The 25,317-nt window shown below is 43.5% G+C and overlaps 1 protein-coding gene across 1 annotated transcript in view; it reads right to left on the reverse strand.

The window, feature by feature from the left end:
- Nucleotides 1-25,317, reverse strand: part of LOC131198614 (probable acyl-CoA dehydrogenase 6) — a 71,715-nt gene that overhangs the window by 24,480 nt on the left and 21,918 nt on the right. Inside the window, exons 3-4 of the mRNA XM_058183441.1 lie at nt 21,351-21,480; nt 1,795-1,901 (exon numbers count right to left, since the gene is read on the reverse strand). Of these exons, the coding sequence (XP_058039424.1) occupies nt 1,795-1,901; nt 21,351-21,480 (237 nt within the window). The remainder of the gene's footprint in view (nt 1-1,794; nt 1,902-21,350; nt 21,481-25,317) is intronic.

Genomic DNA, 25,317 nt, shown 5'->3' on the forward strand with positions numbered 1-25,317 from the left:
AACTGCTGGCTGTCGGCAGTCAGCAGAATTATCCTGCAATACTGCATTCTAACCACTGCGCCACCACAGTTCACGGTAATCCATGTTAGTTGACAAAAACCAGGAATGCTGGGATTGTTGTCAACTAACTAAGCAATGAAATCATATGATGGCATGCTTTATGACAGCAATGCTCACCTATAACACCCCCAAATTCAATTGCTGTCTTAACACAAGTACTACCAATGTATTTTAAATACATTGGAAATGATGGGTTTAACCTTTAAAATGAACCTCTCTGTCTCTCTCTCTGTCTCTCTCTGTCTCTCTCTCTTTCTCTCTCTCTCTCTCTCTCTCTCTCTCACACACACACACACACACACACACACAAAATATTTAGAAGTGGAGTTGCCACTAATTTCTTTTTTTTTTTAATTATGCATAGGAGTTTTCCAGAGAGGTATTTCTATTTCTTTTAATATATATAAAAAAGTTTTTAATAAATGGGTCTTAGTTTTTTTTTTATCCAGAGCATCTTATGAACATAGAAATATTTGAAATTACTGGATATCAATTCAGGGCAATTAGTCAATTCGATTTAGTGGTTCTTTTGCCTCTCCAACTTCCTTTGAACCATTTAATCCAATCAAATGCTTTCTTTCTCCCTATTGCCCTATTTTTATTAACTAAATATTGTGCTTTATGCAGACAATAATCAACATTATATCTGAGCCGCCTTAGATTTTCACTGCTTCACAAAGAAACAGAGACATTAGTTCTGAAGTTTCACAAATATTTAAGGGAACTGTGGCCAATAAAGAAAGATGGGTAAGTGTTATGATAATTGTTTGATTTTAATAGTTGTCAAGGTGGAAATGATAAACCCTACAGATAACTAAGATGAGGGATGTACAAGAAGAGAAAATAAACTTGGCCTTATTTAATAGCATATTGTCATTTTCCTAATTATTTAAGCTAGTGGGGAGGAGAGGAATTACCATAGAAGAGAATATCTGTAGCTCAGGATTGAACTATGAAGTCCTTGATGCTCTCTGAGTGTGGTTGTTTGTGCACAGATGTTTTGTTATGAGACTAGATACAACTTCACTGAATCGTCCATAGGTTGTCTAATAACAAAACATCTGTAAGCTCAGAGAGCACCAAGGACTCCATCGGAGGAAAATTAATTATAGCACACAAATTCAAATAAATTGTAATAATTTCTCCTCCATTTGTTTTAACTGGCCTTTGATAAAGCACCTTTCCCTAGCTGCTGATGATCTAATAACATTTTCTTTAACACTCTAAACCAGTGTTTTTATTTCACTTAAAGCTGCTTCACAGTTGTGTTATAGACTTACAGAGCATCAAGGACCTCTCATTTCAATCCTGAGCTGTACATATTCTCCTTTATTAGTATGGTTATTATTGCAAAAAACAAAAAACAAAACCCAAAAGGGGTGGGAAAGGAGAAGGGACACCACTTCTGTATTCTTAAGTTATTTAGAAGAATAGCAAAATGTACATGGGGCAGGATATTAATGGAGCTGGGGATGATTGGGTGTGGTTTATAGGTCTGAGTTTTTAACCGAGGTCTCGACATTGCCATTCCTTCCTTCCTTCCTTCCTTCCTTCCTTCCTTCCTTCCTTCCTTCCTTCCTTCCTTCCCTTTTAAATTTAATGTATTATGGTTTTATTCTTGCTCACTACTTAGAGTTCCTAATGTGTATGCTACGTAGCCACATAAATTTGTATAATAAATAATCAATAATCAGTTGTAAATGGGTTGCAAATTTTATACTGTTTTATACTTACTTGCAACATCTGAACCTGCCCCAGGTTCACTTACTGCTATGCAAGCCACAATATCTCCAGCTATTGTTGGAGCAAGAAATTCTTTCTTCAGCTCATCTGTACCAAATCTGCAATGATGACAAAGTCAAACATTTTGTGTTATTTCTAAAAGTAAGATCTTCTACAAGAGTATTTTACATCCTTTTTTAAGAGGAAATGTTTTATACTTTTATATATAACTTTTAAAATAAAGAACGGAAAGCAAAGCATGATATAAAATAACTTATAAATATATCTTTCTGATAGAGCTTGAGCAAAATAACTCTTGGAAAAAAAGAACTTTGTATCATTTGGCAGCAAAAGCTAGCAAGGCAAATGATCAAATGTTAACAGTTTCTAAGAAAGAAGTCCCTCAATCATCAGATGCTTAATTTTTTATTACTGTTGTTTGTACAAGCAAACCAAAGACACCACAAACAAACAAAAAAAGACATGTTTTTGGTCCAACACTTTTGGAGAAGACAGGTTTGAGAAAGTCTATGGAGATTCTCAGTCATCCAAGTCATGGCTGTCTCAAAGATGCTTCCCCTCACTTTTTTTTTTCAGAGGCGGAAGAAGCTTCTTGGATGAGAAGCGAAACGTCTTCAAAGAAAAACCAGAAAGTCCAGTTGCCTCTTGAAAAGGTTCCTTTGGGACAGGTTGGAGAAAGTTTATTTAAATTGTACCTATACAGAATGTTCATAATTGAACCCTTTTTCCTCTTTCAATGCATAGTAGATAGAAAATAGATCTTATCTGCATAAAATTGCTCCTCTTTTTGTTTTGGCCTTGTCTTACATGACATTTTCCATCCTAAATGTAACACATTTCTCTCAAGAAAAAGAAGACTGGAAGACATGGAACGTTTTTCTAGAAACTGAGCATTTACCTATTCTTCAGCATGGAACCCCAAAATATCCTAGCATTGCATCTCCCAGTAATAATACCATTTGCAAAATTTCTATACTGAATGCTGATTGATACAGATAATCCTTGACTTATGACTATTTGTTCAGTGACCATTCAAAGTCATAATGGTGTTAAACAAAGGGACTTACAAGCTTTGCCTGAGGTTATGGCCCTGAAGTCATGTGATTAAAATTCAGGTGCTTGGCAGCCCACATGTACTTATAACCACAGGGATACTGCAACTCCCACATACCTCCACTCACCTACCCATTCTTCCCATCTATGTCCTTTTGGCTTTCTGTGTTCTGCTTTTCTAGGGAATCTTCCTGTCCCCTTGATCCCACTGCTGATAAGACATATCTAACTTGGCTGCTGGTCTGAGGCTGGTTTCATGTGGAAGGAAGGAAGGAAGGAAGGAAGGAAGGAAGGAAGGAAGGAAGGAAGGGAGGGAGGGAGGGAGGGAGGGAGGGAGGGAGGGAGGGAGGGAGGAAGGAAGGAAGGAAGGAAGGAAGGAAGGAAGGAAGGAAGGAAGGAAGGAAGGAAGGAAGGAGCCCCTGAGCTGCTGTACACCACACTTGTCAGCTCGGCTGGAACTGGCTTCATGTTGCAAAAACGAAAATACACAAGGGAAAATAAACCACCGAGAACACACCAAACATCCCTTTGCAAAGAACTTCTGGGGAGCGAGGAGAAGATCGGTTGGGTGATGCAGTGCCTCGCCCTATTGAGATTGGGGATGAGGGAAATGAAAATGGTAAAGGATGCAATTGCGCAAATATTAAGCTCTTGTATTCAGATGGAAGATAATCTTGAAGAAATTAATACGGCTAATTTAGAGTTGCAAAGGAAAATAGAAGAAATTCAAAAAATCAAAACAACTGGAACTTAGATAATAAGATGGAAAATATACAGGCAAAGGTAGATAGGGCAGATGAAGAAAGAGTAATATTACAATATAGATTAATGGAATATGCTATAAGGGTGAGGGGGTTGAAGCAAAGTAGGAAAGAAAATTTAAAAGAGATTTTTACGCAAGCTTTTGCTCAGATAAAGGGTGTGGAGCCAGAAGACTTTGAGATTAATATTGAAAGAATTTATCGTGTTAATTCTTGGTGGAATTAACACGATAAATTCAAGACAAAATAGAGTACCGAGGGATGTGGTTATTTATTTTACAACTAAAAAGATTAGGTATGAAATTTTGCAAGCCTTTTATAAAAATAAATTTCAAATATTGGGACAAGATATAAAATTGATGAAGGAAATTCCTCCTAAAATGTTAAGAAAGAGAAGAGAATTTGCTTTTTTAGTGGATGAGTTTAAGAAACATCAGATATATTTTAGATGGGAAGTTCCAATGGGTTTGTCAGTGAATTTTAGAGGCAGAAAGTATTTTCTTAATTCAGTCATGAAAGCAAGACATTTTTATATTAATGTTTTAAAGAGTGGGAATCCTTTGTTGTTAGATGCTAAGTTAACTGGTTTGGAAATGATGGAAAATAGAATAGGAGAGGGGAGGAATGTTTAAGATGTGAATATGATGATTATGGTTAATTTTTGGAATTGATTTATTTAGGATATAAATTATAGGATTTTTGTTATTTGCTATTTGTATGGTAAAATCTATGGGATGATATTATTTAATTGTGAAGGATGGAAAGTAAAAGTTATGAATTTAGATAATGTTGTGGATGTAATGATTTTAACTGCTTACTGTTATATTGTGTATGTAGTTTAAATGATTATTTGTTTTAATTGGAAATATTGTATTTGAGAGATCTTATTTGAACTGATATTTGATTGATGGAGTAGTATTGGAAGATTGGATATTAAATGTTATGACAATTGAAGAAATATATAAGTGATGAGAATTTGAATTTGAGAAGTTGGATTGTAATTTAAGAAATGGACTTATGAAATTTGAAGGAATATACAAGTGGGGGGGAAATTTGAATTTTAGAAGATGGACTAATTTTTAAAATGGATTGTAAGAAGAACGGACATTAAATGTTATAGTAATTGAAGAAATATATAAGTGATGAAAATTTGAGTTCGAGAAGATGGACTGTAATTTAAGAAATGGACCTATGAAATTTGAAGGAATATACAAGTGGAAAAAATTTGAATTGGAGAAGATGGATTAATTTTAAAAATGGATTGTAAGAAGAAGTAATATGTGAAGTTGGTACTGCTTCTTTTCTTCTTTCTTTTTTATTATTCTTTCCTATCTCTTTATTTTTATTGTGAGGGGATTTAAAGTTTTAAATTTTTGAAGGAGGGAAGTTATGTATATTTTGTATATTTTAGCTTGTGATTGTTGGTCATAATACCCGGTATTTGCTCTGGGAAGTCCAGGGGGAGGGGGGAGGGGGGAAAGGGGGGGGAAATGATACATGGATTGATTATTAACGTACAGTAATGTTTGAAGATATGAAATTAAAATTTAAAATGATACTGGGGCTGCCCGACTGCCATTTCAGAAAGAAAAGGAGAGAGGAGTAGAAGGAGGGAAGAAAGTAGGTAGGAAAGAGTTGAGAAGGAGGAGGGGAATAAGAAGGTTAGATAGGGTGGAAGAAGGGAGGAGTGGAGAAGGAGGAGAGGAAGTAGTAAAGTGAAGGAGATGAAGGATGTGAAAGTAGTAGAGGGTAGAGAGGGAGGTTGTGAAGAAAGGAAGTGGCAGTCGGGCAGGCCTGAATCAGTAATAAATAAAAATTAATGATTAATGATGGATAATAGTTTGTACATAAATATGATGTTGGAAAATGGAAATAAAAATTATTTTAAAAAAAGAGAGAGAGATTGGGGATGATGATAGATTAATCCTAGGTTGGGCTACAGTGGGACCTCGGCAACGACCAGCAAAATTCACTTAATGACAGCAGCAGGAACTGCTGGGGTTGCATTATTAAGCAATACATGATAACTCACTTTACGACCACATAGCTTAGCAACCAAAATCTAGTCCTAATTGTGATCATAAGTCAAAGACTATCTGTACAGGGCCTGAGCAAATAGTATGATGAAAACTCCCCTTAATAATATGTTGAAATAAGAAATGATTTCAACTTAGATAGACCTGGAGGGCAAATTTCTGCATTTGATTCTATAAATAAAATGGTGTACATTGTTTTGTGTGTGCAACTTTGAGTTGCAAAATGTGTATATGCATAATGACACAGTTTGCATGAAACAGTTATTGGAATCGAACTAAAATCACAACAGGGGTAAGGGGCATTAGCTTTTTATTGTTTGTATATTGGATTTGTATCCATGTAAGTTGCCTAGAGTCACTGAGAGGGTATCTATAACATTAGAATGTTATAGCTTCAGTCTGGTAAGATTCTGTCTATTAAGTGTAAGCAAATATAATAAAGATCTAGACTCATTTGGATCTCACTGTGCTGTCATTGGGCTTGGTCCTGACAGAATTTGAAGAAGCAAGTTAGGAAGAGTATTGATGCACTTGAACTTTAGTGTTGGAAAAGATGTCTTGAGGGCATTCATAGACAGCAAAGAAAACAAGCAAATAAATCATAGAACAAATCAATCCAGAGTTCCCATTCTAGGCATAAATTACTATGCATCAACTTAATGGCACATAATAAATCAACCAAATCTCTGTAACTCGCAGATTGGCATGATTAAAATATTAAAGGCCACACTTTTGTTTTAAAAAAAATCTAATTGCGAACAAAATACTTCAGCTATTATTTATATATTTAGAAATTATTTATTTATATAGTTATCCAATTCAAACATGAATCTAAACAGTGTTCAAAATCATAAAACAAAAATAGAGAAGAAAAATCAGTATGATTATTGAATAGGAAATGGTCTGCTTCACATATAAGCTACATCAAAGTATACTTAGTTTAGTTGGGGACTATCCTGCAGGAGTTGGCAAATTGAACATTTTTAGCATAATCTACTTACACAGTTTAGACAAAACTAACTAACTCCCTCCCTTCCATAATATTATCCCCATTTAGTATTATATAAACTATATTATCAAGGGGAATAAAGGTAAAGGTAAAGATTCCCCTCGTACATATGTGCTAGTCGTTCCTGACTCTAGAGGACAATACTCATCTCCGTTTCAAAGCCGAAGAGGCAGCGCTGTCCAAAGATGTCTCCATGGTCATGTGGCCAGCATGACTAAAGACCAAAGTTACCTTCCCACCAAAGGTGGTCCCTATTTTTCTACTTGCATTTTTTTTAATGTGCTTTTGAACTGCTAGGTTGGCAGAAGCTGGGACAAGTAATGGGAGTTCACCCCATTACGTGGCACTAGGGATTTGAACTGCTGAACTGCTGGCCTTTCTATCGACAAGCTCAGGGTCTTAGCAACTGAGCCACCTCTCATCAAGGGGAATAAAACCGAACAAATAATCCTAAAGTTACAGTGGGACTAGAATTTCTGTGATATGGTCATAAAATGCAATGTCATACAATCACATGGCTTAGCAACGGTGACCTTGAAAACCCAGTGACTGCATGGGTTGTTAAGAAAGGACCTGATGTGACCAGGATAAGGAGGGCAGTGGACGAGAACTATGTAAGGGGGTGAACTACAGCTTGGCACTACTGAGTGTGGGCAAGTTGGCAGGGGCCGCTACAAAGCACTGGCGGTTGCTATGTAGAATGGTATCCCTGTGAATTATAAACTATAGTGGACATTCTTGGGAGAAAAAGTAGCAGGAGCAACTAATGAATAACAGAATAATAGAGTTGGAAGGGACTTTGTAAGTCATCTAGTCCAACCCCCTGCCCAAGCAGGAGGCCCTATACCCATGATGGCGAACCTACGGCATGCATGACAGAGATGGCACTTCAGTTGCAGCGCTTCAGTGCCTAGCTGGCAGGGTGCTCAGGTAAGCCGGTGTGGGGCATTGGGGGGCAGCTCCACACCCCCTCACCTTGCTTCGTACTCAACCCTGCCCCCCGCCTTGCTACTCAGTTGTCACCCACGCACATACAAAATTGAATTTCTCTTTCTCTCTCTCTCTCTCTCTCTCTCTCTCTCTCTCTCTCTCTCTCTCTCTCCCCCCATTTACATGCAAGCTCCATTTGCACAGAGTAGTAGTTAAGTGGAAAGTAGTTGGGTGGGAGGGGAGAAACCCAGAAACACTTTTTGCACCGAGAATCAACGTTTCCTGACTCTCTGCAAAAGAGGATGGGTGCCTGAGTCTGTAGGATATTATAGCACCCAGGAGCATCCATTCTCGGCATGAAAAGTATTTCCCAGCCAACTCTCCTCTCCCTTCCTCAAAGGCAAAGAAACAGAGAAACAAGAGAGGAGACAGATGTTTGCAAGGTAAGCATGAGGTATCTTTTTTTTTTTTTTCCTAAAAGTTTTATTTTTACAATCATATCAAATAGTTCATCCAATGTACAGTTATATACAATTAGTCGGGCTTGCCCAGTCACCACCCCCCTTTTTAACACTCTTCCCTCTTCTACCTTCTTCTACTTTCCAACCTTCCTCTCCTTCTCTTATCTACATCCTCTCCTCCCTCCACCCTACACCTTCCTTCTCCCTCTTCTACCCCTCTTCTCCTCTTTCCTACCTCCTACTCTCTCTTTTCTCCCTCCCCACCGTTCTAAAATGGTAACTGGGCAGACCCGACCCTGCATTAATTATATTTATACATCTTCAATTAACCCTGTACATTAACCATCACTCCATCTCTGCCAAACCCCCCCCAATTCCCCTCCCCCTTACCCCCCACCCCCCACCCCGACTTCCCAGAACAAAATGCAGGGTATCAAAACTAACAATCATAATCTAAAATAATTCCTAAATTATAATCTCTAGTCACACCACACTTAGTCACACTCTCAATTCCCCTCTCCTTCAAAAATATATCTAGTACAAAATATTTCCTAAATTTACTCATATACTATTCGATATTTTTTTATCTGATACTTATTTTGAATATAATCAATCCACATTTTCCATTCTAAAATATATTTTTCTAGTGTATAGTCTTTCAAGTAAGCGGAGATTTTTGCCATCTCTGCCAAATTTGATACTTTGAGTGTCCTATCAATTTGATAAGCCACATCTGCTGGACGAGCTGCTAATATCTCAGCAAATACTTCAGAAAAAATTTCCCTTAAATTCTCTTCCTTATTTTCTTTCAAACCTCGGATTCTAAGAGCAAATTCCATATTTCTATATTGTATCAAAACTATTTCATCCTCTGTTTTTTCCATTTTACTTTGAAATTCATCCATTTTATTTTCTAATTTTGAATTATGTTGCTTAATTTCTGCAACCTCCTCTTCTAATAAAATCACATTCGTTGCCAAACTTTGTACTGCCATTACAAATCCTTCTTTAACTTCTTTATTTCCCACTTGAATTTCTGATATCTGCTCTTTCATTTCAGACATCTCATCAGTTATTACTTTAAATTTTTCTTCTATAAAGCCTTTTAAGTTCTCTTGTAACGCCTCTAAATTCAATGTTCTAGTCTCTGCTGTATGAGCTGGAGAGGCACCAGCTGATAAAGTTCCAGAGCTCTTTGTTACAGTAGACTTTAATTGTTTGGCTGCCATCTTCTATAAAATTATTTATTTATTTATTTCCAACTTAATATTCACTTTAAATCTTCTTAACTTCTAAAAAACACAGTCTTTTAAAGCAATATTTAAAAATCTCCCTAGATTCTATCAGCAGGCAGCAAAGAGTTAAAGAGTTAAAGCAGCAAGTAACATGCAAATTACCAACTGCAGACAAACGCTGAAAGTATCACTTTCGCTTTCCACTCATTAACTTGTTAACAATTCGCAAGCATGAGGTATCTTAGTGGGTTGGGGAGGCCTTGAGGGCCTGTTCTATCACTAGGCCTTTCCCACTCTGAGATACCTCATGTGCACATTGGTATTCTTGAATTGTGAGCTCTTAGGAAAGTATCCCCTCTTGTGTGTTGCAAACAGCTATTTCCAGTGGGGAAAACAGGACAAAGCAAGTGCGGAAAAATAGTTTCCTTTGCTATATTTCCAGGCCGAATTAGACAATGGCAGGGTCCCTACAGGAGAGCCCTTTTAATGATTATGTATTAATACAAACGCAACTAACTTAAATCTGTTTTAAAATGCTAAGCTGTTGCACATAAAAAACAGAGGAGCTCTGATCAACTATCAGAGTCAACATTCTGACAGTTTTGCTATACTGTAGTCTGTGGACACCCCCATGAAATTCAAGCATAGGATAAACTGAGCCTGGTTTGTTCTCAGTCTTTTAAGTGGCCACAAACTAATAGCAAAAATGGCATTTGATCACAAGGCGAGGAGGTATCGGGAAATGTTTCACCTTTTGCATTTTGCTGCCTTTTGCCATCCCTTTGTCCCCTCCTCCTGACCTCTCTTGGTGTCTCCCATCCTATCACTGAGGATGCTTTGGTTACAGAGCCAGGTCTCCTCATAAGGAGAGAGAATGGGCCTCCCTCTGACCCACATACTTTTCTCTCCCACACACACCATCAGCAACCTGGCCAAGGAAAGCAAGCATAGCAGCAGTGGGAGCTGGCCATGATCACCCCGGCCCCCAAAGTCAACCACAATCCTGATGTGGCCTTCATTGAAATTGAGTTTGACACCCCTGGACTAACAGATGACTGAGTGCTGCATGTATTGCTCTCAAACTTACAAAGTATGAGCCAAGGTTAGAAAAATTATTAGCATGCATACAACAGCAATCAAAAGCATGCCAAATGCAAACTTTTACCTTTCAATAAAACATTGCTCCGGATGGACCAAGGCCCCCCGGCTGAGGGATATCCTGAGGTATCTTCCAGGGCTGTCTCACTGACAGATGGACCAGGTTGACAAACCATGGTCTCCTGGGCAAATAGGGAGCTATCAGGATCACCTCCACCTTTTCCATGAGTACCTTCCTGATGACTGCTGGAAGCATGGGTAGGGAAGGAAAGATGTATAAAAGACCCCGAGGCCAAGGACTGCGAAGGGCCCCCCGTGACCTCAACCTGCTGAAGAACCTCGGCAGGTGAGTGTTTTCTAGGGAGGCGAAGAGATCTAGAACTGGCCATAATGAACTGACAGCTCCTGAAAAAGTGAGTGGTGCAGATGCCACTCTGAATGGTCCACTGTCATCCTGCTGAGACAATCTGCCTGCACATTCAGAGCCCTAGAGATGTGCTCTGCCCTTATGGACTGGAGATATCTCTCTGCCCAGTGCCCCAGATAATCTGCCACTGTCATGAGGGACCTGGAATCAGCCCCCCCTTGACAATTGATGTGGGCCTTGGCTGTCATGTTGTCTGTTAAGACCAAAATATGGCTCCCTTGAAACTCTTGAGGGCCAGATGAACTGCCCTAAGCTCCAGCCAATTGATCTTGTGAGACCCAGTCTGCCTGGGTCCACCGGCCCTGTACAATCTGTGATTGGCAATGGGCCCCCCAACCATACAGGCTGGCGTCCATCGTGATGGTCAGACGGTCTGGCTTCCTGAACAGGCATCCTCTGGTGAGAGCCTATGACCTCCACCACCGAAGGGACTGCAGTACCTGTAGGGGGACTCTTACCCTGACCTGAGAGTTGCTTCTGCCTGAACAATGGAAGGGCAAGAGAAACCTGGCGTGCAGTCGTGCCCACAGTACGATGGAAATGCACAACATCATCTTCTCTAGGAGTTGCAAGTGGTACTGTGCCCATGTCCATGATGTGTCTTGCTAGTTGTTGCAAGCTGTCCAGTCTCTCTGGAGATAGAAAAACCACGCATACGGATGTGTGTATTATGGCTCCCAGATGAATCAATCTTGTGTTTAGAGAAAATTGACTTTTCCTATTGCTTATTGAAAAGCCATGATCTTGTAGGATCTGGATCATGATCCTTAGGTCTGTCTCTGCCTGAACTGCTGATGAGGACTGAATCAGGATGTCATCCAGGTAACATTGGACACTGATTTGTATGGATCGAAGGTGAGCCGCCAAAGTTGCCAATATCTTTGTAAATGCTCTTGGCACTGAGGACAGGCTGAATGGCATGGCCCTGTATTGGTAGTGCCTTTCTGCATATGAGAAATGGAGGAACTGTTGTGAGCAGGTCTGATGGGTAAATGGAGATATGCCTCTGTGAGATCTATGGAGGTGAGAAAGTCGCCCTGTCATATACCGTATATACTCGAGTATAAGCCGAGTTTTTCAGCACGTTTTTTGTGCTGAAAAGCGGCCCCCTCGGCTTATACTCGAGTCTACGTCTCGATGTACTTTTAAAAGATACTGTATTTTTGATAGATGTCCAGCAGGGGGCGCTGCATAATAAAAATGAGCGCCGAACATTTTGCACTTTTGCACTTTTATTGTTTTTCGTTCAAATAAATATTCATGTTATTTTACTTGGCTCTATCTTTATTTTTTACATTGACCAGTAGCTGCCTCATTTCCCACCCTAGGCTTATACTCGAGTCAATAGTTTTTCCCAGTTTTTTTGTGGTAAAATTAGGTACCTCAGCTTATATTCGGGTCGGCTTATACTCGAGTATATACGGGTACTCCCCAGAATTGATTGGAGTGACTGCATTTTGAAGCATTTGTACTCCAGATGCTTGTTCAGATGTTTGAGGTCTAAAATAGCTCTGCACCCCCCAGAACTCTTTTGCACCAAGAACAGTATTGAATAAAAGCCCTGTCCCTGCTCCTCCTGACGGACACGTTGAATTGCTTGGATCTCCAGCAGTGTTGAATTGCTGAGTCCATCAGGCTTCTTTTGAATACATCCCTGGATACAGGGCATTTGATAAAAAACTTGGGGGGAGGATGGAGAGAAATTCCAGAGCCAAACCTGATCGCACTGTGCTGAGTACCCATTTGTCTGATGTAGTAGCCTCCCACTGATGGAAATGGAGGCTGAGTCAACCGCCCAGATATGGAACAGCCTTAGTGTTATCTTGAACGATGATAGGGGTGACTTCCTGCTCCGCTTGCCCTGAAACTGGTGACGGCTCTGGAACTCAGATCTCTTCGTCTGTCTGACCTGTCTGCCAGAATATGGCCTCTGGAATTGGTGATATTCAACTCCCAACTCTGGAGTACAAAAGGATTGCCTCTTAAAATATGATGAGAATCTTCTGTCCCCCCTCTGGTAAACAGAAGGCATGGTTTTGCCTTTGCCTTTGGTCTTAATCCAGATGGGGTCAAGGGCTTCCCCAAATTATTATTATTATTATTATTATTATTATTATTATTATTATTATTATTATTATTATTATTATTATTATTATTATTATTTATTCAATTTTTATACCGCCCTTCTCCCGAAGGACTCAGGGCAGTGTACAGCCAAGATAAAACAAACAATGTTAATATACAATTAAAATACGAATTAAAAAACTTATTACATAATTGGCCTAAAAATTTGGAACATAAAAACTAAAACCCACTAAAAATTAATAATAAAAAATTTAAAACCAATAAAATTTAAGCCAGCCCCGTGCGAATAAATAAATGTGTTTTTAATTCGCGGCGGAAGGTCCGAAGGTCAGGTATTTGTCGTAAGCCCGGGGGAAGCTCGTTCCAGAGGATAGGAGCCCCCACAGAGAAGGATCTACCCCTGGGGGCCGCCAGCCGACATTGCTTGGTGGACGGCACCCTGAGAAGTCCCTCTCTGTGTGAGCGTACGGGTCGGTGGGAGGCATGAGGTAACAGCAGGCGGTCCCGTAAGTACCCAGGCCCTAAGCCATGGAGCGCTTTAAAGGTAGTAACCAAAACCTTAAAGTGCACCTGGAAGACCACAGGTAGCCAGTGCAGTCTGCGCAGGAGTGGTGTTACATGGGAGCTACGTGAAGCTCCCTCTATCACCCGCGCAGCTGCATTCTGGACTAACTGAAGCCTCCGGGTGCACCTCAAGGGGAGCCCCATGTAGAGAGCATTACAATAATCCAAGCGGAGGTAGCAGGCGCATGAGTGACTGTGCACAAGGCATCCCGATCAAGGAAGGGGCGCAACTGACGAACCAGGCGAACCTGGTGAAAGGCCCTCCTGGAGACGGCCGTCAAATGATCTTCAAACGACAGCCGTTCATCCAGGAGAACACCCAAGTTGCGCACCCTATCCTTTGGGGCCAATAACTCGCCTCCAACAGTCAGCTGCGGCTGCAGCTGACTGAATCGGGGTGCCGGCATCCACAGCCACTCCGTCTTGGAGGGATTAAGCTTGAGCCTGTTCCTCCCCATCCAGACCCGTACGGCTTCCAAACACCGGGACAGCACTTCAACAGCTTCGTTGGGTTGGCCTGGGGTGGAAAAGTACAGCTGAGTATCGTCAGCGTACAGCTAGTATCTCACCCCAAAGCCACTGATGATCTCACCCAGCGGCTTCATATAGATGTTGAACAGAAGGGGTGAGAGAATCGACCCCTGTGGCACCCCACAAGTGAGGCACCTCGCGGCCGACCTCTGTCCCCCTGTCAACACCATCTGCGACCGGTCGGAGAGATAGGAGGAGAACCACCGATAAACGGTGCCTCCCACTTCCAATCCCCCCAGCCAGCGCAGCAGGATACCATGGTCAATGGTATCAAAAGCCGCTGAGAGGTCTAATAGGATCAGGGCAGAGGAGTAACCCCTGTCCCTGTCCCTCCAGAGATCATCCACCAACGCGACCAAAGCTGTCTCCGTGCTGTATCCGGGTCGGAAGCCGGACTGGAACGGGTCTAGATAGACAGATTCCTCCAGGTATTGGGGTAATTGACGTGCCACAACACTCTCAACAACCTTCGCAACGAAGCGAAGGTTGGAGACCGGACGATAATTACCCAAAATAACTGGGTCCAGGGAGGGCTTCTTGAGGAGGGGTCTCACCACCGCCTCTTTCAAGGCGGCAGGGAAAACCCCTTCCAACAAAGAAGCGTTGATAATCCCCTGGAGCCAGCCTCGTGTCACCTCCTGAATGGCCAGCACCAGCCAGGAAGGACACGGGTCCAGTAAACATGTGGTGGCGTGGAGCCTCCCCAACAACCTGTCCACATCCTCGGGAGTCACAAGATCAAACTCATCCCAAACAAACTCGACAAGACGTGCCTCCTCCCTCTCGCTTGGATCATCCCAATTTCGGTCCAGACCATCCCAGAGCTGAGCGATTTTATCGTATAGATAACCACTAAACTCCTCGGCATGTCCCTGCAAAGGGTCATCCTGCACCTCCTGATGAAGGAGAGAGCGGGTCACCCGAAACAGGGTGGCCGGGCGGTTATCTGCTGACGCAATGAGGGGGGAAGCGTAGGAACGCCTCGCCTCCCTCATTGCCACTAGGTAGGTCCTAGAATAGGACCTAACTAGTGTCCGATCAGCTTCGGAGCGACTGGACCTCCAAGTACTCTCTAGGCATCTTCTCCGGCGTTTCATCTCCCTCAGCCCCTCGGAGAACCAAGGGGCCGGATGAGATCTGCGCCGGGTCAGAGGCCGCAAAGGCACGACACGGTCCAAAGCCCCAGCCGCGGCCTGTTCCCAGGCCGCAACTAGTTCTTCAGCCGTGCCGTGGGCCAGATCCTTAGGAAATGGCCCAAGCTCCGTCAGGAACCTCTCGGGTTCCATCAGGCGCCTGGGAGGGAACCAAAGTATTGACTCCATCTCCCTGCAGTGGTGGGTGTTCGAAAGTCCAGGCGGAGGAGGAAATGATCTGACCATGACACCGGTTCTGTTACTAAATCATCTAATTCCAGATCATTTAACCACTGTCCAGAGATATAAAGTAGGTCCAGCGTGCCTCCCCCCATGTGCGTAGGGCCATCATTTACTTGAATCAGGTCCAAGGCCGTCATGGAAGCCTGGAACTCCTGAGCTGCAGTCGATGACAAGCCGGTCGATGGCAAGTTGAAATCCCCCATGACTATAAGTCTGGGGGTCTCAACCGCCACCCTGGCCAGTACCTCCAACAGCTCGGGCAGGGCTGTAGTCATGCAGCAAGGAGCCAGGTACGTGATCAACAAGCCCATCTGACCCCTATGGCCCCACCTCACAAAGAGGGATTCACAACCGGCTATCTGAGGCAAGTGGACTCCCTTGGCTGTAGACTTTCCCTAATAACAACCGCCACCCCCCCACCCCTACCTTGGGCCCTCGGTTGATGAAATGCTCGGAAACCCAGAGGGCACAGCTCAACAAGGGGAACACCCCCTTCCGTGCCCAACCAGGTCTCTGTAATGCCTATAAGGTCCGCGGACTCCCCCTGAATAAGATCACAAATCAGGGGGGCTTTGTTAACCACGGACCGTGCATTGCATAACATCAACTGGAGGCCCAGGCTCTGAGGATCCTGGCCGCCCGGGGAATGGGTGAAGTCTGAGGGGCTGGAGCACGCGATCGCTTTTAAACAGCGAGCACGTGCTCCCAAAGATCGATGCGGCCCCTCGCTTCTGCCATACCTGCCCCTCCCACTTACCGTACAGATGGAATGATCCTCTAAACCCGGAACATACCCCTCCCCCCTGCCTTCGGACCCGATAAAGTCACGCCGTGAGCAAGCCCGGGAACTGGACCCCTCCCCAATGAGTTACCCCCCACACCCATCCTATCCCTCCCCCCCTTTAAAAAATCCTTTTCTAAAAAACCCCAAAGATTCTTCCTCGACGCATGCCACCACTCTGGGTCCCAAAACCCATCAATAAGGCCGGCCCTCGGTAATGTGGAGGGCCATTCCTGCGAGGCAGGGGTACCTCGCAGGCACAAGAGTTCATGTGGCGAATAACGCATGGAATCGACCGACAGCTGACTACGTCCCCTTTAGCAGCTGAGATGTTATGCTGAGATGTTTTTCCGGGGTCCGGTAACAGATGGAAAAAGTAGAACAGGCAGTCCTTCCTGGATAGATGTAAAGTCCATTGATATCCTGGTGGATTAACAGACAAAAGATCGTAAACCGTCTTAACCCAACCAGGACCAAACACGACTGCTCTGTTCCATAATCCGAATCCCCTCAGGGAAGTAGATGGTGCTACCGTTGCCTCCTTCACTGTCCGTCATTGTCCCCCCTATAAAAGGAGGACTCATCGAACAGAGACCACAACGCCTCCGGCGTTCCTCTCGTCTCCGGCTCCATCCTCCGCGGGTACCTGAAAATGCCATCCAAGGGGCCATCTTCCTCACCTCCCACACCCCTCCTGGCAGAACCAGGCCACACCCCAAAGGATTCTGCCGTCAAAAACGCCGCAGTTGGTCTTGCGGCTAGAGGAACAAAACAGAAAACGTTGATCCAGCCGGACCACCATCTCCCTCCTACGGCTCATCCTGTCCGCTGTCCTTTGTCGCTCACCCCTCCTCCAGCACCATGCACGGCAGCCGTGGTTATCAAGAGGCCTAAACCTCATCCAACGGCCATTGGACAGATGTTCCACTGGGCCGGAGAATGCCGTCTGCAGGAGAGATGTTTCAGCAGTCCAGGGAGGAGGTCAGGGGGTGGGGTAAATGGGTAGCCACGGTATCAGCTGGGAAATACACTGTCCTGCCCCCACGCCTCGACATGGTCGTCAAGTCCACCACTCGCCCCCACACTCAGTGGGGGAGATGGTCCGACGAGCTGGGAACTAGAAGACCAGGAGGCGTAGTCCAGGGGTGCAATCAGGGCGCCGATGAATGGGCGCCGCCTCAGCTGAAGACATGTAGCCCCCTCCCCACATCTCCACATGGCCGCCTCCACATGGCCACCAAGCCTCAACCGCCAGCAGGGGAGATTTTGTAGCGAAGCGAGGGCCAAAACGCCGAGAAACGCAGTCCGGGCATCGTGGCGTAGCTGGCACATGCCGCCCCCCCCACGCCTCCACATGGCCGTTCGGCCCCCACCGCTCATCCTGCGATCAACATGGAGATGGTAAAAGAGCTGGGGGCCCGGGGCCGTGAGGCTCAGTCCGAGGGGTATAGTTCGATGAATGCAGTTAGCGGCGCTGGAAACAAACGCCGCTAACCGCCAAACAGCTGAGAAACAGCTGAGGACAGGCCACCCTCCCACGCACCTCCGCGAGGCCGCCATCTTTGCCCACCCCGTTTCCAGCTTCTCCGACTTCAAAACATAGCAACCGCGGTCGCTGGGATGTTAGATTCACCAGGCCGGGGGGTGCAAGTGGCAAAAGAGGCAGCAGGACGTCGCCATCAGCCGGGGATCTTGCCAGCCGCCGTTCCAAGCGATCAGTAAGCCGCCATTCTTGGCGCATGCGCAGAATCAGGATCCATTTTCCATTTTCCATTTCAGTACCTGGATGGTAAGTTATTTTCTCCCCATGAATGATTTTCTCAATTTGAATTAGTTCCATTAATCTTTCTAATTTTAACTGTTAAATCATGTTGCTGCTTCTGTCAAGTCAGAAGCAGGAAGTACTATTTATTATCTAGACAGGAACATAAAACCGAACATATATTTAATAGCTTGGATAAACCAAAGCAAAATACAGCATGTGTTGTGCCTCGCCCGCCCCCCCCTCTGCAGCCGGGCCCCTCTCAACTCCTGTTATCTCAGCCAGGGACTGATAATGCAGACGAAGGGCCTGGCATGCCTCCAACCCCCAGTCCTGGCACCATGCCCGGACAAGCTGAGCAAGACGAATGGCCTGGCATGCCTCCGGCCCCCAGTCCTGGCACCATGCCCGGACAAACCGAACAAATAAACCCCTCCCCCACAGCATGTGAACATGAGGAACCTGAAGCCAGTCACGAGCTGGAATTGCCGGCAGCTGGAGGGTGGATGGATCCACGCTTCCGGAGAATGGAGAGGCAACGTCAGCAAAAGGAAGGGAGGGGCAGGCCTGGATAAGTGCTGAGTCACTCTGATGACACTCAGCTGTACTTTTCCACCCCGGGCCACCCCAACGAAGCTGTCGAACTGCTGTCTCGTTGCCTGGAGGCCGTACGGGTCTGGATGGGGAGAAACAGACTCAGACTCAATCCATCCAAGACGGAGTGGCTGTGGATGCCGGCACCCCGGTACAGTCAGCTGCAACCACGGCTGTCTGTTGGGGGCGAGTCACTGGCCCCAACAGAGAGGGTACGCAACTTAGGCGTTCTCCTGGATGGACGGCTGTCATTTAAAGATCATTTGGCGGCCGTCTCCAGGAGAGCCTTTTACCAAGTTCGCCTGGTCCGTCAGTTGCGTCCCCTTCTGGACCGGGATGCCTTATGCACGGTCACTCATGCTCTCGTCACTTCCCATCTGGATTATTGCAATGCTCTCTACATGGGGCTACCCCTGAAGTGCACCCGGGGACTCCAGTTAGTCCAGAATGCAGCTGCGTGGGTGATCGAGGGAGCTCCTCGTTGCTCCTGGGTAACACCGCTCCTGCGCAATCTGCACTGGCTACCTGTGGTCTTTCGGGTGCGCTTCAAGGTTTTGGTTACCACCTTTAAAGCGCTCCATGGCTTAGGGCCCAGGTACTTACGGGACTGCCTGCTGTTACCGTATGCCTCCCATCGACCCGTACGCTCTCACAGAGAGGGTCTCCTCAGGGTGCCGTCCGCCAAGCAATGCCGGCTGGCGGCCCCCAGGGGTAGGGCCTTCTCTGTTGGAGCACCTACTCTCTGGAACGACCTTCCCCCCGGTTTGCGTTTAATATCTGACCTTCGGACCTTCCGCCGGGAATTAAAAACTCATTTATTTGTTCAAGCGGGACTGGATTGATTTTTAAATTTTTAAATTTTAAATTTTAAATTTTTTAATCTTTTGTAATTTTATATGGGGTATTTTAGGTTGGTCAATCTGACGGTTTTAATTCGGCCACTATTGAATAGGTATTTTAAATTGATATTTTTAACTTTGTATATTTACTGTTTTTTATCTTGGCTGTACACCGCCCTCAGTCCTTCGGGAGAAGGGCGGTATAAAAATTTAAATAAATAAATAAATAAAATAAATAATTTAACACATTCCCAAATCCTAAAATGTAGAATACAAATTCAATAGATGACATGCTGAAAAAAAGACAAGTGCTTGCCCCCTCCAAATTATGAACTGTATCTAGGATCAGCAAAGTGATGCTATAGCACCATGGCTATAGCCACTATTATTAGTACCTTTTGATGATACCCAGGGAATCCAAATACAAACAGCTGGAACACATATCGATCCAAGAATGCTGAAATCTTTATCCGACTGTGGTAAAGCATGCTGAATCCTTGTAAGATTTCAAGACAAAAAACCTGAAATCTTGTGAGATGTGACAATCATGAATTATTTTAGACACATCAATGTTTTAAAATATTTTTATTTGGCACATGCAACCAAATAAAATGTATGCTGGTGTCCTACGTCTACAAGAATGCCATCTGCCATATTAATATAGCCTAGCAAGAAAAGGTTTTGGTCAGTTATATAGTATTTTCTATATAATTTCCATGTCTCCTGACCTTTGAAGAGAAGCTAGCTGCCTCTATGATGAAGTAAAAACACCAAGCAAATGGTTCAACTGGGGAAATCCCAGGTCATTTTTGATCTCCTTTGCTGAAATGTTGCAAATATGTAATAAAAAATACATAAGGTAAGCATTTTCTCAAACGTCATCAGAGCTTTCTATGCTCCATGTCATGGTGAGCTCAGACTCATATGAGGAGATTAAAAACGAGCAGGGAATTCAAGAGTTGCCAGATGAATTGCTGTCTGAAGACCTGCAGGGAGAGGAGAAGGAGCTGGACAATAACCAGCTGCCTTAAATGGACTCCAGAGGATGGCAGAGGACAGGAAGGCCTGGAGGAACATTGTCCATGGGCTCCTGATGGGTCGGACATGACTTCGCAACCAACAACAACGTAGCTGCCATACTGCAGGTTTCTGAAGATGAGAAAACTAAGCTGCCACCACTCTAGTGCAGGGCTCACCATGATATGAAGACAGCACAGATGGGGGGAAAAAGATGCTCTGCAAAACTCTTCACGAGAAAGGAATCTTCCTTTTCCAAATGAGCAGCACAAGGGATGGTTCTAACTAGGAGCAAAGAGCTCAAGCCCCACCACTGTCAACAACTGTTTACTTATCCAGATAGTGTATGCCTTGATCCCAAACTGAAACCTTGTCTATTTGCTGCTGGATCTTGACTGGCCGACAAATCTTTTTGTGCCTTTTTGTGCCTTTAAAGTTTGCTTGACTGTTCTTGGGCCTACTGTTGACTGTTCTTGGGCCTACTGTTGTGGATAGGAGCTCTTTTAAAAAACAGCTTGTTTGCAGTCAGATTTGTTTTGCTGTTTATTCCTGTCACAAAATGTATTGGTAAAGTTTGCAACCATCTGTCTCTGTGTGTGCTTGTGTCTGCTTGGCCTGGGATAGGACATTACTTTTCATCAATTGATACCACAGTTTATTGCAACATAAATAAATAAGTAAATAGATATACAAGTAAGTAAATAAATAATAAACACATAAACATAGAAGCACACCTTCAAAATTTGAACTTTTTTACACTTCTATCCTAAGATCAAATGTGGGATAACGAAATTACTCTTTAGACTTATTTTTTCAAAAATCTCTGCTGCTCAGAGCTAGATTTCAAACTGTTTCACTTCTGTTGTCTTTTCCAAAGATTCTGTAAATTCCAGTATTACCTTAAAAACTCACAAACTAAGTGGGAAATTGGAAATGCCCTGAATGGTCTCTATTTCTGTGGCTCCATGGGAAAAAAAAGATTTCATACCTTGCAAGAGCTGGTGTAGCCATACTGCTCTGTACCCCAATAGCCAAGGGAATAGCCCCACAGTGAACTGATCCAAGTTCTTCTGCCACTGCAGCGTTGTAGGAAAAATCCAAATTTAGACCACCATATTCTGAAATTTTTAAAAAAAAACACATTACCATTACAAAACTGATTTAAAGTTATGAATTCTAGAGTCATTATACATCTTCTTTGCATAATGTAAGAAGTCCATTTTAATGAATTACCTTGATGAATTACTGCTATCACCTATAGAATTAAAATGGTAGCCCAATAGTTCTTTCAGAGAAAGGTCAAGGCATGCTAAAGACACTTTTCTAACTAAGGACACCACTTGAAGCCAATCATGTTTCTTAATCAGACCTGGATATGCCTAAAGGTAACTTGGATAGCATTCTTACCTCAACACTGATGAGAAGACAGAATCCTGTTTCTTCTAAGAAATTAGTTTAGGAGGTGCTAGATAGAGTTTAAATTTAAGGTGAAAATTTAGGAGGCACAAGAGAGTAGCTATGTATGCTGCCACTACTTTCTACTTTCTACTGTCTAAGGCAGCGGTCACCAACCTGTGGTCCACGGACCACTGGTGGTCCACGAGAAAATGGTGGTGGTCCGCGACGCACCAGGTAGAAGATCTGCTCCGGGATAAGCAATGGCCAGTGCTGTGACTAGAGCTCTGGAAGATGGGACTGGCCAGGCAGCTCATGGTGGGGCTGTAAATCTCCGCTGTTGAGGGAAGTTCAGGCAATTTGTAACTTTGCAGCAGAGCCCTTGCCAGCTGGAGTGAGATAATGGTGCAGGGGGGGAATGGCGGTGCAGGCAGGCCAAAGCAACGGGTGGCGGGAACCCTAGGCTGTTTCTTCCCCTGCTGTAGCTTCCTGTCAGCTGAATCCACAAGTGGCTATCTCCACCTCTCGCCCTCCCTTCCCAGTCACTCCTCGCCTGACAAGGGAAGGGGAGGCGGGGAATGGAGATTTGCTCCATATTCCAGAGGGGAGCTGGATCTTGTGGCTGTTTTCCGGCCTTTTTGGTACTCCTGCACCTCAGTCTCTCGGGGGGACGCTTGACTTCCTCTCAGCCCCTAGATACTGGCTGGCCCATGAGAAAGAGTGGGGGAGAGAGACAGAAAGAAAGGGGGGGGGGAGAGAAAGAGAGAATGACAGAGACAGAGGGGGGGAGAGAGAAAGAGGGGGGAGACAAAGAGAGATGACATAATAAATGGGACAGAGAGAGAGGAGGGGAGAGAGAATGAGAGGGAGAGAAAGGGAAGGGGGGGAGAGAGGGGGGAGAGAGAGAAAGAGAGAGGAGGAACAGTGCCTGAACGACCCCATCCCGTCACTGGGAGTCCAGGCGCTTCAGCAAGCAGCGCGCTGGATTTGTATTAGTGGCCCCCAAGATTTAAAATTATGGACTTGGTGGTCCATGAGGTCCAAAAGGTTGGGGACCCCTGGTCTAAGGCAACTACCTCACTATAATTCCTATCCTTGGAGGACGCAGACAGATTAGCTTTGACTGGACTATGAGGCTATCATTCTATCTGCTTATTAAGGAGCTTGATTGACAGTCCCAGAGCGATAATATGAGAAGAATCTCTCCTGCTGCAATCATTTTACAGTAGTTAACAACTTTATTAACAAAAAACTCAAGAGCATATTATTCCAATCCATTATACATACAGCATAAGTTATTTTATTTCAGGTTGTTCAGTTACCTAAATTTCTGCCCTATTTCTGCCCTTTAATGAAGACAGAAATATTTTCTCACATTCTCCAGGAAAGTAAATCTAGACCCAAAAGATAGTCATTGGTATGGCAGAAGGCATTTATGAATAAATGAATCAAACCGATGCTTGAAGACTGAAAACAGGACATCGTTGTCTACCACTAAATGTGGAGAATCAATAACTTCCAGCAAATGATTTATTATGCTTGCTTAATTAATGAAGGGATGAATAATCGGAAGGGCCAATGTATATTGGTATTTAGCTTTCAAGAGATAAAAGACTTATTATCTCTCCATGTTTTGTTACAAACTAAACTAAATTACCTCTCCTGTGTGTCCCCACAGCTTAGAAGTTCCCACTGAAAACTAGGAAAAATAAATGCTGTAGAGTCCTGGGTGCTTTCTGAGCTTGATTGTTTGCCTGTAGATATTTCATCACCCAACTAGAAAATGTCATCAGAAAGTATGCTCTAAAGTAAATTTAGGGTCTTGTTTGCCCACATTCTAATCAAAACACTAGAAAATCAATTACAAGGAATGTGTGAACTAGGCATAAAACTCTATCTTTGGAGGTTCAGGGACAAGTAGTATTCAAAATGCAGCGTTGCTCCTTCATAAAGAAAGCAACTTAAAGATGTGCATGAAATTAGATACTCTGTTTCCCCCCAAAATAAGACATCCCCTGATAATAAGCCCAATCGAGCTTTTGAGCGCATGGCAATAAGGCCAAGCGCTTATTTCAGGGTTCATAAAAATATAAGACAGGGTCTTATTTGCGGGAAAACATGGTATACATACGTAATAATATTAATGCTGTGTTGAGTGAGCCAGTTTGTAAGGTGCTATGTATACATAGATCAGAATAGGGAATAAAGTTGGCTACCATCACTAGCTTAAGGTTGTTGATGGGGGGCAGGAAAGTTCTGTTCTCAAACAAATAGGAACCAAAGCTAAAATGCTAATGCTTATGAGATAATTAAAAGCATGCTTATTTCTTTTAGATTATATACATAGAATTCCACTTTAGAAAGATTTATGGCTTTATTTATGTTTCTATAAATCACTCTTGACTAACAATCTCTTCAAAATAATTTGCACTGTCCATTTAATCTTTTACTTAAAATTATTTATCAGTGCTAGCAATGGCACAATGAAATCTCTATTTCAATCTTTACACAGGTTGAAAAATGATGTCAGGTATAGCATTTTATACAGTGGTGAAATCCCAATTTTTTTACTACCGGTTCTGTTTGTGTGGCTTGGTGTGCATGGCTTGGTGTGCGTAGCAGGGGAAGGATACTGCAAAATCCCTATTCCCCTCTCCTGGGGGAAGGATATTGAGGACCCAGATTGTTGGGGGGGCAATAAGTTGACTTTGTAAATATACAAATAGAATGAGACTATTGCCTTATACACTGTAAGCCGCCCTGAGTCTTCGGAGAAGGGCGGGATATAAATGTAAAAAAAAAAAAAAAATTGCAAAATCTCCATTCCCACCCTACCCTCGGGCCAGCCAGAAGTGGTATTTGCCGGTTCTCCGAACTACTCAAAATTTCTGCTACTGGTTCTCCAGAATCTGTCAGAACCTGCTGGATTTCACCCCTGATTTTATACCACATTGTGTATTTCTTGCAGAGCAAATGTTTCCAAAAAGAAGAGATGCGGCTTTATACTTTGTTCCTATTTGGCATAAAATTTGTATAGCAAAGTATAAATGGCTTTGTAATTGTTTATAGATACACTCAATATAAACTAAAACTTTGCCACTACCTGGAAACACTTATGATATCTTTTATTACCTTAAAATCCTGCAGTAAAAAATCCATGGATTATTTGTTATTGGAATAATGGCCATAGTTTATATGCATTTTATTAGAAGGTTCTAAAACAGGGTTGGACTAGAAGACTTCCAAGGTCCCTTCCACCTCTATTCTGAATTGAATTGAAGGTTGCAATAGCAGATTTTTCCTACAGACTTCAAAGCAATTTTTGGGATAACTGCAGTTAAAAGCATTTAGATTAGATTTAGGCCAAAAAAGCAGCATACAGGAAGGAATCTCTCACAAAAATGATTGGGAGGGCAAAAATAAGAAAACTTGAATGTTAACTTCATAGTGACAAAAATCAACATATCTCAGAGCAGGATCTAAGCAGCAAAAGGTGCTTGATGATTCCTCAAAGGTGACCACATCACAAGAATGGGGCAGGGGGAAGGGAGAAGTGTTAG

The sequence above is a fragment of the Ahaetulla prasina genome, chromosome 4 (assembly GCF_028640845.1).
Source record: "Ahaetulla prasina isolate Xishuangbanna chromosome 4, ASM2864084v1, whole genome shotgun sequence".
Taxonomy (NCBI): Eukaryota; Metazoa; Chordata; class Lepidosauria; order Squamata; family Colubridae; genus Ahaetulla; species Ahaetulla prasina.